This window comes from Anas platyrhynchos, chromosome 6, assembly GCF_047663525.1.
Source record: "Anas platyrhynchos isolate ZD024472 breed Pekin duck chromosome 6, IASCAAS_PekinDuck_T2T, whole genome shotgun sequence".
NCBI classification, from domain to species: Eukaryota; Metazoa; Chordata; class Aves; order Anseriformes; family Anatidae; genus Anas; species Anas platyrhynchos.
Genome location: NC_092592.1, coordinates 27707885 through 27720279, shown reverse-complemented (window position 1 = coordinate 27720279; position 12395 = coordinate 27707885). Strand labels below are relative to the sequence as shown.

The 12395-nt window shown below is 66.0% G+C and overlaps 2 protein-coding genes across 9 annotated transcripts; both read left to right on the top strand.

Annotated features, from left to right (window-relative positions):
- Positions 1-633: 633 nt before the first annotated feature.
- SEMA4G (semaphorin 4G) lies at positions 634-12393 on the top strand. 8 transcript variants are annotated; one of them, XR_011810100.1, is made up of 17 exons: positions 4989-5093; positions 6518-6722; positions 6897-7045; positions 7162-7224; positions 7306-7404; positions 8041-8134; positions 8247-8360; positions 8533-8699; positions 8831-9000; positions 9085-9229; positions 9328-9550; positions 9629-9744; positions 9831-9982; positions 10067-10128; positions 10226-11542; positions 11643-11727; positions 11808-12393. XR_011810100.1 is itself a non-coding variant. In XM_072039731.1 (15 exons), the coding sequence occupies exons 2-15, from the start codon at positions 6602-6604 to the stop codon at positions 11101-11103; spliced, it is 2553 nt and encodes an 850-aa protein (XP_071895832.1). In that variant the 5' UTR covers positions 634-767; positions 6518-6601; the 3' UTR covers positions 11104-12393. The 8 variants fall into 8 exon arrangements, 3 of the variants coding, with proteins under 3 accessions (XP_071895832.1, XP_071895833.1, XP_038037481.2); XR_011810099.1 differs by having other exon boundaries at positions 11625-11727; XR_011810098.1 differs by having other exon boundaries at positions 11643-12393.
- Positions 1986-4310, top strand: LOC140002833 (uncharacterized). Its single transcript, XM_072040225.1, has 3 exons — positions 1986-2001; positions 3148-3628; positions 3749-4310. Exons 1-3 carry the CDS (start codon positions 1986-1988, stop codon positions 4308-4310), a joined length of 1059 nt encoding a protein of 352 aa, XP_071896326.1.
- Positions 12394-12395: the final 2 nt, after the last annotated feature.

The window sequence follows — 12395 nt, the reverse complement described above, 5'->3', positions numbered from 1 at the left end:
AGGGGGGGGGGACACACACGGACTCTTTACCCCCTTTCCTATGGGGTTGGCGTGGAGAGGAGGGGCCGAGCGGTGCCCGCTGGCAGCGTGCCGGCACCAGGTGCTGTACGGCTTGGCAAACACGGCACAGCCACGGGAGGAGCTGCAGAAGCCACCCAGGACACCAAGGCTCCGTGTGGGGCCTCCTTGGGGTTACCCAGCCCCAAAAAGAGCTCCTGTTGGGTGAAAACAGGCTGTAGGGGGGGGCACGGTGTGACACGGTGGGGCACGGTGGCACGGCACAAGGTGGCACCGTGCCACGCACCCACAACACCAGGACACCCCAAGGGGCTCAGCACCCCTCCGGCGAACCCCCCAGCCCCCAAAACCCCACCCCAAGCCCACCGGGGGGCCACCCCAATCCCCAAACCCCCCTCTCCGCTGCCCCCAAGGCCACGTCCCCCCCTGGGCGCACGCTTTGGGAGACTTTGCCCCTCTCCGCGCCACGCCGGGCGCGCTGCCCAGACACGGCAACCTCGAGGGGGGGGTGACACGAAGCAGGGACGGTCCTGGGGCCTCTCGTTTAGGGTTTTTGGAGGGGGGCAGAGCCCCCGGTGCCGCTCCCACCCCACACACACCCGGCCCGGTACCGGCGGGGCTGCGCGCAACCGGCAGAGGGCGGCGCGGGGCGGCTCGGCACGGCCCACGGCGGGGCTGCGCGCAGCGACCTGCGCCGGGCGGCTCGCCCCGAGCCGAAAGGAGCCGAGAGGAGCCGTGCCGAGCCGCAGGCGAGTGAAAAGGGGGCAAGGTCGGGTTGGCCCGCATGTGGGGAGTGTGGGGGAAGAAGGATTTTTGGGGGGCTGGGGGCGCGGCCGGCAGCGGGAGGGCTGGGGGTTGCGCCCGTGGGTAGGGTGCTGAGGGAGGAGGAGGGGGCTGGGAGCTGTTTGGGGGAGGGAGGGGAGGGTTTGGGGGGTTGTGGGGCGCCCCACAGAGGGGGTGGGGGTTTGGGGGAGCCGCAGCAGAGCCATGGGGAGAGGGGAGAAAGGGGGGGGGGTTGGTGCAGGTGGGGGTTTGGGGAGACGAGGGCTGAAAGCAGGGAGGGATGCGTGGGGGTGGTGTAGGTGCTGGTGCCCGGTTTTGGGGACAATTTGGGGGACCTGGGTAGGGACAAGAAGGGGTGAGGTGATGCAGGTTGGGGCTGCAGCAGGCAGGGCACAGCTGGGGGGGGTTGGTGCAGCCCCCCACAGCAGCAAGCTTGGGGTCACGGCTGTGCTGGGGGGGCCGGGAGCTATCGGGGGCCCCAGCAGAGCCGTGCAACCCTCCCGTGGGCTGCGGGGGGCTGTGGGGTCGGGGCTGTGCAGACCTGGGGGCAGGAGGGACCCGCCGTGCAGCCGGGATTGGGGTCTGGGCTCTGTCTGGCAGCGCACACATGGCCTTGACATAGTGGGGCTCGATTTGGGAAGGGGGGGGGGACACACCGTGAGAGGGCTCTGGTGGTGCCAAGAAAAATCCTCCGGGAAGACAAAGAGGCTGCCCAAAATGGATGAGGAGCGCAGCTTCCCCCCAGAGGCTGGGAAATTATTAATAATAGCGCTGCCGGGGTTTGTGCTACTTGTGCTGCCGCCGTGGGCTCCTGCTGCTTCTCCCCTCTCCGGCTGGGTAGGGTCTGGCCGTGCTCCCCCTGCTCAGCCCCTACCCGGACCCCGTCCCCCTTTTGGTCCCCCGGGACGTGGCCTTGGCCGGGCCGGAGGTGCCCAGAGGGCTGCGGGGCGGAGAGCTGCCCCCCGCTGCCCTGATCTCTATCTTGGCTTTGGGTTTGTGTTGCAACCCGAGGGGGAAAAAAAAAAAAAGCAACAAGGAAAATGAAACCCGACAAACCCGACGCAACCCTTTCGGTTCCTGCAAGCCAGGGCTTTGTGGCGTCAGGCTTTTTCTTCCCCCCCCCCCCTCCCCTTTTTTTCCCAACCAACATCCACGTGAACCTTTCCCTGCTTTCCCCGCCAGGAATGCCGGAGCCGGGAGGTTTGTTGGGCAAAGCTGGCAGCGAATTCAGGCCGAGAGCAGCCAGGTGTGCTCGGCGGGGCTGCCCACGGCAGCGTGCACGGCCGGCACCCGGGGGGCTGGGGATTTCCAACCCCCCCTGGGCTTGGCACGGCGTCGTGACGGGGCTTGCTGGGGAGCTGGGGGGGGTGAGAGGCTGCGGGGCTCTGCTGGGGGGTCCCCAGGGGTCCTGGTGCCTTGGGATGTTTCCTGGATGGGTTGAACCAGCTGGGGGGCAGCAGGAGGAGGGTTTTGGGGTCTTAAAGGCTGATGCTTGGAGAATGAGGCTGTCCCAAATCCTGCTGGGACTGGGAGTTTCTCCCCTCTTCCTGCTGCCGAGCCCATGCAAATCCACGCCGGGGCTGGCTGCACGCAAACCACTCCGGGAAAGGCCGAGGGAAAAAGCTCAGGGCTCCGAGTGTGGGCTTTGGACCCGGAGTTAAAAAGGTCCTCGGCTCCGCTCTGACCCCGAAGCTGAAGCTTCCTCGGAGGGCAACCCAAGCAAACAAGATGAGGTCGGGTTAAGCTGGGACCGACAAAAACGCTGCTGTCATCTGGTTTTGCTGGACGTTCGGGAAGAGGAGAAGAGAAAAACAGTTTATCTTTGGGATAAATAAAACGGGAGAGGGCCGGGCTTGCGGTCAGAAGCCTTGAACTGGGGCGAGGCCGGCTTGGTCGGGCTCCAGCTGCCCCCGCAGCCTCTGATGTGCCCCAAAACCCCGCGGGCCGGGAGCCCCCTCGCCGTGCCGGGCACCTCCGTGGGAACGGCGCCGTCGGCAGCACGCGGCTCTGAAACCCGAGAAGAAAGTGGAAGGCAAAGCAGCTCTGAGCAAACACCCGCGTGAATTCACTGCCCCGCATTGTGCGAGCCCAGCCAGACGAAACAAAGCGTCCACGGGGATGAAAACAGCCCCAAATTCACCCAAAAGCCCCCAAAACCCGAGCGAGGCTACGCCGGCAGCAGCGGGCTCTGCAGCGTCCCTTTAAATTTAAGGCTGGGGCTTTGGGTTGTTTTCTTTCTTTTTTTTTTTTTTTTTTAATTGTTCCTGGGAGTCGAATTCTGAAACGATCCCGCTCGTTCTGCCGTGGCAGCAACGTGCATCGGCCGCAGAGCCTTGTAAGGCTGAGCTGCAGCTCGCAGCCAGCCAGCCCCTTGCGACGAGCTGCGGCGTGTGAGCCAGGCGCCGCACGCCCCCTCGCTGGGAACCTCTGCCGTGGCACGGGGGGCCGTCCATCCATCCGTCTGTCCGTCCAGCCGTGCCGTCCCGGCCTGCCACAGTGAGGAAAAAAAAAGAAACGCAGAAAAAAACCCCAAACTGTTGATTTTTGGTGGCGATGTTCCCAGTGCTGCGTCTGCCTCTTCCTCCCAGCGCTTCCCCGTGGTGGTGCGGGGCGATGCTGAGGGCGCCGGAGGTGGGATCGGGGCTGGCTTCGTTCACCCCACGGCTGCTTTTCCCCCTCGTTCCCTGCAGAGCATCTGTGCAGCATCCCCCGAGCCCCGTGCCGAGGCTCCACACCCCACATCCCCGTCCCGTACAGGGCAGGGCTGGCAGCAGGGGGAAGTCAGTGCCTGGCTGCGGCGTCCCGGCGGTGTCTCGGCTCCCTTCAGGTTTTGTTTCACTTCTCTGTCCCCTCGGCTCCTGCGGTGTCTCTGTGCAGACACTATGGGGATGTGGGGTGACGTGCTGGCTGGGGGGCTCGCTGAGTTTGCTCTCCTTCCCCTCTGCAGCACCTGCATCCCTAATTTGGGGGAAGGAGCACCAGCTCGCGAGCCACCAGCACCCAAACGCATCACAGAGCCCGTTTTCCCGGAGGACTTTTGGCAAGTTGGCATTTTGCTTGCTGCTGTTGACAAAACCCCGGCCGCTTGGGAAATTTCTCCCCTCCGGCCCCAGGACGCAGCCGCTGGGGCTGGCGTTTGGGGACGGTGCCGGGAGGAGCCGGTGCTGGACCCCGCGGCTGCTTTCCAGCCTGCAAGTTGGGAAAAAGCCGAATTAAAGTTGCCTGGCAACCCTCATCCCGGCTGCCCTCGCCGGGCACCGCGGGATCTCGCAGGATTTCGCAGCCTCTCTCAAACCGGGGACGCGCTCGCGGCTCCTCGCTTCTGCTGGGCTCCCCTCGCCCGTCCCCGTGCCCGCAGCTGCAGGGCTCCGAGGCGTTTGCTGCCCTGCAGAGCGTGGATTTGGGATGTTGGGGGAGGCCTCGGGTGCGCTCCCTGCCTCGTCCCGCTCCTCGGGCAGCCCCCAAAGCTCCCCACGTGCCCGTGTTGCTGCTCGATGTGGGCATTTTAAGGAGCCGAGGACCGGGCCGGCTCGTCTGGGTGTGCTGCGCAGAGCGGAGGCTGCCCCAGCCACGCTCCAGTTGTGACCCAGTAAACCCAGTCCGACCTGACCAGGGCTGGCTGCCGGTGACACCCTGCTCTTCCTCCAGCACCGCCCGGCAGCTGGGGGCGTTTTTGGGGTCCCCCTGCCCGCATTGTCCCCGTGCCTGGCACGGGGAGTGCAGCTGATGCCTGACCTCCAGCACCGGAGCATCCTAAAGGTGCCGGGTGGTTTTCCCCTCAAATCCCAGGTTTCAGCAGAGCTGCCGCCGCCTCCTCTCTCCCTTTTGTCTCCCTCCCGTGGAGAAATCTCTCCGTGGCGTTCCTCCTTCTGCCTCTTCCCCTTTTCTGACGGGAAAGCCGTGTGCGTCCTGTGGCCCTGAGCTCTCTGCCCCTGGCACGGAGCCTGAGCTTGGGCTTTGCTTTTTGGGGAGCAGCGGGGCCGGGTGAGCCTGGCGTGGTGATCCGAGGAGAACCAGGGATGCTCTCAGCTCTTTCCTCCTCCTTCCCCCATCCCCAGGTGTTAAAAAAAAACCTCACACACTAAAATAAATAAAAAAAGAACACCTCGAAACAGCCCTACCCAGGGAGTAAAACATTAACCAGCCCTTGGAGCGCAGCGATTCATTTCCTTCGGGACAAAGTTAACAGCGGAGCGGGGCCGAAGGAGCCTTTGCACATGGGCGCAGCCGCTGGGCTGGAACAGCCTCGTGCGCCCCGGCCCTGCCTCGAGCCCTGGCGGCGCTGGCGCGGGGTAAAGTCCACGGGCACTGCGTGAGCGGGGGCAGGACGCCGGGGAGGGGGCACCCGGCAAAGGTCAGGGCTCGTTTGGGGGCAGGAGACGTGGTCTGGTCTGTATGGCCGTGCTGCTTTTATTCACGGTGTAGGGCTGAAGCCCCCCAGCCAGCTCTGGGGTGACACCGAGGGGTCGGAGCCACCCCTAGAAGGATTTGGGACCGGGACCGTGCTGGCTGGAAAAAGGGCAGCCTCTCGCATCTCCTCCCAGGCCCTTTTGGTTCCTGCCTTGTTTTGCTTTGCCCTCCCCTCTGTCTGAAGCCCGGCCGGCGAGGTATTTGCTTTAGGGAAACCGTCTGCAGCCGAGCGTGTTTGAACAGCTTTGCTGGAGGGCCAGGTATTTTTGGTGTGTGTAGAAGGAAACCCTAAGCAAACAGATTAGTGCCGGCTGCTTTGCGGGGAGGTCTCCCCATCGGAGACACCCCACGGGCTCTGTCCTCCTCGGCACCCCTGAGGCCACCAGGCAGCTGCGGGATGCCGGGGGTCCCTTTTAGGAAACGGGGTGCCCCTTTCTCCGGGCTCGCTTCCCAGCCAGGAGGACGGAGGTGCTGCACCCTGATGGCTGTTTTATGGGATCCCCAGCCCCGTGCTCCCTCCCCACGTCTCCCCATCCTCCTGCCCGGCCCCACTCCAGCCCGCTTGCAGTTTTGTTTCCCCGGGGACGTGCCGCCCGCCTCGCTATCTCCCCGCTCTGGTTTCACACCTCCCGCCCGGGGCCGGCTGAGGTGGGGTTTGGGGGAGCGGCAGCCTTTTTGGCCGGGTTTTTTTTTTTTTTGCTTTTTGCTTCCTGGCTGGGAGCGGAGGCAGATGCTGAGCTTCAAGGCAGCTTTTGATGAAAGGGAAGCTGAAATGTAGTGGAAAAACACTGGGGGGGAAAACAACCTCCTCGTTTGGAAAGACCTGGTGGAGGAGCCAAATGGCTCCGGATCACTTCTCCCCTACCCTGCGCTGCACGTGCCTGGAGCATCCTTCCCCAACCCTTTGTCCTTAGAAATTTCGGGCCAACTTTCTGTGTTTTTGGGGTTTTCTTTCCTTCCTGCCAGCTCCTCTCTCCTGCGGGGACCCCGGGGCTCATGGATCTGGGGAAGGGGCAGAGCCCTTTGGCTTTTGGGGTGCACCAGCTGCCTGGGGACAGCTTGGGGATGGTCCCCACGTGGTGGCTGCCGACCGGGTGCTGCTGGGGACCTGTGGGGCACTTCTGCTTCTGCACCTGCTGCGGAGAGACGTGCGGTCTCGTGACGCGCTTGCCTCCCCTGCCACGGGACCGTGGCATCCTCCGCCACTCCCCCTCACTGCGCCTTCACCCCCCGTGCACGCCTCTGGGGCTGAGAGTCCCCAAATCCCCATGGCTGGCAGCACCCCTGACCCCTTTCTGCATTTCAGGAGGGTCCCGGGGAGCCCGTCCCCAGCAGTGGCTCTGCCGGGCCCCCCCAGCCCGGGGGCCAGCCTCGCCGGGGGCCGGGGAAGATGCTCGGGGGCACGCTGAGGGTCCTGGCTGCCCTCCTGGTGGCTGCGGTCATGGGCTACCCGTCCCGGCGCTCCGCCACCGACCTGGATGCCACCCCCAGGACGACGGTCACCTTTGAGGGTAAGGGGGGCGCAGGGTGGGTGCCGGGAGGGAAAACGGGAAGGAAGCTCAGCCTGCTTTTGAGTGCTTTGCGGCGAAAACCGCTTCGAGACTTTCCCCCGTGAAGCCGGATCCCAAAACCCGGGGTGGTGGCCGTGTGCCCCCCGCCCCCAGCGCCCCCATTTTCTCTCGCAGAGCTCTCCGAGGTGCGGCGTTTCAGCGGGCACAGCCTGAACTACACCACGCTGCTGCTGGAGGACGAGCGGGGCATCCTCTACGTGGGGGCCCGCGGGGCCATCTTCGCCCTCAACGCCAGCAACGTGGCTGACGGCTCGCACCGCACGGTGAGCACGGCCCCGTGGCCCTGTCCCCTCGTCCCCGAGCGGCCTCCAAACGGGGAGAGAGGCTCCCCCGTGCCCCAGGGTGGGTTGTGAGGTGGTGTCTGCTTTTCTCCCTGCAGATCCACTGGGAAGCATCCCCGGAGAAGCAGCTGGACTGCCTGCAGAAGGGCAGAAACAACAAGGTAGGGCCAGCACCGGGCGGCAAGGGGGGACACGGTGGCGGTGTCACCGGTTGGTGACCGGGGTCCTCCTCCTCTCCGCAGACCGAGTGCTTCAACCACGTGCGGTTCCTGCAGAGGCTCAACAGCACGCACCTCTACACCTGTGGCACCTATGCCTTCCACCCTCTCTGCGCTGCCATCGTGAGTCCTCCCGACCCCGTTCCCGGCCCCTTTTGGGGCGCAGAGACCCCGTGTCTGGGCGCGTGGCTTTGGGGTGGCAGCGCCGCGCCGTGGTCAATGTCACGCAGACGCCGCCAGTCCCCACCCCGGCGCTGGGGCTGGACTCTGATCCCGCAGCGGGGTGGTGCTGGGGACGTGTGGGGACACGGGGGGGACACAAAAGGGTGGGATGTGCTGGTGTTGGGGGTCTCAGAGCCGCGCTGTGCGTCCCTGGGGGTGTCCCTCCCGCAGCCCAGGGGGGACAGAGGGGCCACGGTGCACGTCCCCACGTCCCAAGCTGCCCGTGGGACTACAAGGCTGTTCCCACGGCCCTGCTGCCCGTCTGGTTTGTCCCCAGCCGCTGACGGAGCCGCCACGCCGCTCGGCCCCGTCATTATTTGAAGGGCTTTGAACTGCAAAACCCCAAAGAAAATAACTCCTGCGGTGACACAGCGACGTCGCCACGGCCCCGGGGGGACCCAGCCCGGCTGGGCAGCGGCCACTCGGCCAGGCTGAGGCTTGCTGGGGTGCAGAAACCCCACAGGCGCTTGTGTGGGGTTTTTTTTGGGGGAGGCTCATCCCGCCCGGGCATTGCTAACGCTGCCCCCGTTCCCGCAGGACGCCGACAGGTTCACGCTGCCCGCCCGCTTGGAGGAAGGCAAGGAGAAGTGCCCCTACGACCCCTCCCGCGGCTACACCGGCCTCATCGTGGGTAAGCGGTCCCGTAGCCACACGGGACACTCCTCCACGTGGACGTGGGGGGCTTTTGGGGCTGTCCCCGATGTGCGGTGGTGGCCGTGCTGACGGGTGCCCGCCCCACGCAGATGGTGGCTTGTACACGGCCACACGCTACGAATTTCGGAGCCTTCCCGACATCCGCAGGAACCTGCACCAGCGGCCGCTGAAGATGGAGGAGTCCCCGCTGCACTGGCTGAACGGTAGGGCTGTCCCCGTCCCTGTCCCCATCCCCATCCCTGTCCCTGTCCCCTCGGACTGGTGGCACTGGTGCGTGGGGATTGCCCCGGGAGCGCTTTGCTGCAAGGGGAAACCGAGGCAGGGAGGGACCCTGGAGAGCCCCCAGGTGCCACCTTCCCACCCTGCGCCCCCCAGACGCTGACTTTGTGGCCTCTGTGCTGGTCCGGGAGAGCAAGGACAGCCCCGTGGGGGACGATGACAAAATCTACTACTTCTTCACGGAGCGGGCGGGCGAGGAGACCACCTCCTTCTTCGACAAGAGCCAGGTGGCCCGCGTGGCCCGGGTGGCCCGCGTCTGCAAGGTGAGGGTGGCCCCGGGGAGCGGGGTGCTGCTCCTCCTGCTGCAGGGCCTCCGAGTTTAACCCCCCAGGGGGGAAACTGAGGCACGGGCAGAGCAGAATAAACTCTCCAACATCCCCCGCTTGCCCTTCAGAGTGACGTGGGGGGGAAGAAGATCCTGCAGCGCAAGTGGACGTCCTTCATGAAGGCCCGCCTGGTGTGCTACATCCCCTACTACGAGGTGCTGCGCAGCGTCTGCAGCCTGGACGGGGGCGGCTGGGCCAGCACCGTCTTCTACGCCGCCTTCACCCTCTCGGCGCAGTGGTGAGCGGGGCCGGGTGGGCACGGGGATGGCCAAAAACAAAAGGAAAGCCTGGAAGCCTGGGTTGACTTGAGCTGTGCACCCAGGAGGACGATGGAAGCGTCGGCCGTGTGCCGCTACAACATCTCCGAGGTGCAGCGCGCCTTCGAGGGCCCCTACATGGAGTACCAGGACTCCTCTCGCAAGTGGTCCCGCTACGACGGCGCCGTGCCCGAGCCCCGGCCCGGCTCCGTGAGTGCTTGGGGAGAGTTTGTGGGTTTTTTGTTGGGGTGCAAGCGGGTGAGCCACCCGCTGATGGTTCTCTGTGTCCCCCTACGTTCCCCGGGCAGTGCATCACGGACAGCTCCCGCAGGAAGGGCTTCAACTCGTCGCAGGACCTGCCCAACAGCGTGCTGGACTTCGTCAAGCTGCACCCGCTGATGTTCGAGGAGGTGCAGCCGGCGGGCGGCGAGCCGCTGCTGGTCAAGAGGAGCGTGGCCTACAGCCGCCTGGCCGTGGACCGCGTGCGGGCCCTCGACGGGCGCCCCTACGACGTGCTCTTCATGGGGACGGGTGAGTGCGGGACGTGGGATGGGTCCCCGAGGAGCGCCGGGGATGGGGTTGGTGTCCCCTGAGCGCCCGGCTCCGCAGGGGACGGCTGGCTGCACAAGGCCGTGGTGCTGGACTCCGGCGTGCACATCATCGAGGAGGTGCAGCTGTTCGGGGAGCCGCAGCCCGTGGAGACCCTGGTGGTCTCCCGCAAGCAGGTGAGGGGGTGGAAATGGGGCTGGGGAGCTCGCAGGGGTGCCCCCTGCGTGGGGCGACGCTGCGAGCTTGGCCCTTTTCACCCCAGAGGAGCCTGTACGTGGGGGCAGCCAGCGGGGTCCTGCAGGTGCCCCTGGCCTCCTGTGCCAGGTACACCTCCTGCTACGACTGCATCCTCGCCCGGGACCCCTACTGCGCCTGGGACGGCCGGGCTTGCCGTGACACGGCCAACAGGGACAGGTAGGGACAGCCCTGGGGGTGCCCCTCACCCCGATAATTTCGGGGCTGTGCAGGCTGCAGGACGCTGACCCCTCTGTCCCGCAGCACGGGGCTGGTGCAGGACGTGCAGGGCGGCAACGCGGGATGCCGGAGCGGCTCTGGGCGCAGTGAGTCCACGCACATAGGGGTGGGGGCTTCACAGGGTGCCGGCTGGCTCGGGGGGGGATCCACGACACCGTAACAACGCGGTGTGCGCCCCCGTAGGCTCCTTGCCGTGGAAGAACCGGACGGTGCTGCGTGGGGACGACGTGCTGCTGCCCTGCGACCAGCGCTCCAACCTGGCGCGGGCCGTGTGGCTGCTGAACGGCAGCGAGGTGCCGGGCGCGGGGCAGGAGCGGCTGCGCGTGGGGGTGGACGGGCTGCTGGTGACCGACACGCTGCCGGAGCACGGCGGCGAGTACCGCTGCTACGGCGAGGAGCGAGGTCTGCGGACGCTGCTGGCCGCCTACAGCCTCAGCGTGCTGCCCGAGCTGCCCCGCGCCGCCGCCACCGCCGCCAGCACCGAGCCGCACGCCGCCTCCCGGCTGGCCGGCGACGCCAAGGTGGCTTACGTCTCCACCATCGTGGTGCTGGTGGTGCTGTGCGCCGTGCTGGCCATCGTCCTGCTCTACGTGTCCTGCCTGGAGAAGCGCAAGGGCAAGTACGTCCTGGGCGAGCCGCGGGCCGCCAACGCCGAGCTGCAGACGGTGTCGGCCAGCTGCCTGCGCAAGGGCCGCAAGGAAGAGGAGGAGGAGGAGGAGGATGAAGAGCGGCTCGCTTACCCCGACGGCTGCCTGCGCATCATCCCCGGCGAGGCGCCCACGGCCGCCACCTCGCCGGTCAAGGAGCTGCCGGCGGTGGTGCCGCCGCCGCCGCTACCGCCGCCGCCGCCGCTGCTGCTGCCCTCGGAGCTGACCAACGGGGTGGGCGCCCTGCCCAGCGTCCTGCGCAAGATGAACGGCAACAGCTACATGCTGCTGCAGCAGGACGAGCCCCTGGCGTCGCCGCTTTGCAGCGCCTCCTTCACCGAGGAGCTCAGCAAGATCCTGGAGAAGAGGAAACACACGCAGCTGGTGGAGAAGCTGGACGAGAGCTCCGTGTAGGGGCCGGAGGGGAGTCACCCCCCCCCGGCCCCTTTTCCCACCCCCCTTGCCAGCAGTGTTACGAGACTCAGGTGGAAACTACCTCCGGGACCGCCAGTGTTGGGCCGGGCCCAGCCTCGTCGGTTCCTTCGGCTTTTCATTCACTTTTAAAGACTTGGGATGTCCAAAAACTAGAAAAAAAAAAAAAGGAAAAGGAGAGAAAAAAAAAAAGCCCAGAGAAGAATCTATTTAAATCTGAAACCTTTATTTAAGTACAAAAAACCCACTGACGGCGGTCACAAGCTGGAGGCAGGAGCTGGCGCCTGGCTGAAGGTGGACACGGGGCCGGGAGGGGAGGGACCCTTTCTGTCCGTCCGTCTGTCTGTCCAGGCCGGAGACCCTGTCCCAGACGTGAGGACGCCCCCTCGGGCAGCCCTGGCCCCGGGTGCCCGGCAGCCAGGTGGGTGCTGAGCGGGAATGGGGGCGCAGGGGGGGGCTGTGGGGCCGCCAGCCCCTGCCCGCTGCCACGTCTGCTCCCCCAGGGCTCACTCTCCTGGCAGGATGCTCGGCGAGGAAGAGGAGGAGGAGGAGGAAGAGGAGGAGAGCTACCCCGTGCCCACCCCGAGGAGGGATCAGTAGCGCCGGGTGAGTTGTGGGATGGGTGCTGTGGGGTGGCCCTACAGCTGGGGGGTTAACCCTGATGGCACTCTGCTCCCTCCCCGCAGGGCGCTGCTGGCAGCACAGAGGGGACGCGGTGGCGGGCAGCAGGACGCTGGCAGCGAGGTTGTCCTGTCCCCAAGGGTTGTCCCTGTCCTTGCCCTGCAGTGTGGGAAGGGACCAGCACCGCTCCTGTGTCCTTGCACAGCCCGGAGATGGCACATTTCAGCCCTCCCCCATGGCACGATGGATATTTGGGGGGTGTCAGGCACTGCCCTGTCCCCCGTGGCACAAAGATGTCCCCTCGGCGGTCCCTTGTGCACCAAGGAGGATCTCTGCACCAGGGCCTGCCTCCTGTAGGGCCAATTCATGGCACTACCAGGGGCAGCCACCAGCCTTGAATCCCCAAATCCCACCCCAACTCTCTCCGTGTCCCAGTGACAGGGAGGAGGTGACACTGGAGGACAAACCTGGGCTGGGGAATTCCTTTTCCATACCCCCAAACATTGCCCAGAGATCAGCCCCCTCCTGCCTCTTCCCTCTGAAGAGTTGGGGGGGGGGCAAAATCCACCCCGTACGCCCCTAAGGGGGCATCACCCTCCCTGCCTGCTCCCCCCTGGCACGGCCCCGGGGCAATAAACGTGATGGTCAGTCCG

Excerpts from the sequence above, each read along its gene's own strand:
- LOC140002833 (XM_072040225.1), top strand. Across the intron at positions 3,629-3,748 it reads GGTGTCTCGGCTCCCTTCAG|CACCTGCATCCCTAATTTGG; the intron begins GTTTTGTTTCAC and ends TCCCCTCTGCAG.
- SEMA4G (XM_038181553.2), top strand. The coding sequence starts at position 5,019 with ATGGGCGCAGCCGCTGGGCTGGAACAGCCTCGTGCGCCCCGGCCCTGC. Across the intron at positions 9,230-9,327 it reads CCGAGCCCCGGCCCGGCTCC|TGCATCACGGACAGCTCCCG; the intron begins GTGAGTGCTTGG and ends TTCCCCGGGCAG. Across the intron at positions 10,129-10,225 it reads CCGGAGCGGCTCTGGGCGCA|GCTCCTTGCCGTGGAAGAAC; the intron begins GTGAGTCCACGC and ends GCGCCCCCGTAG.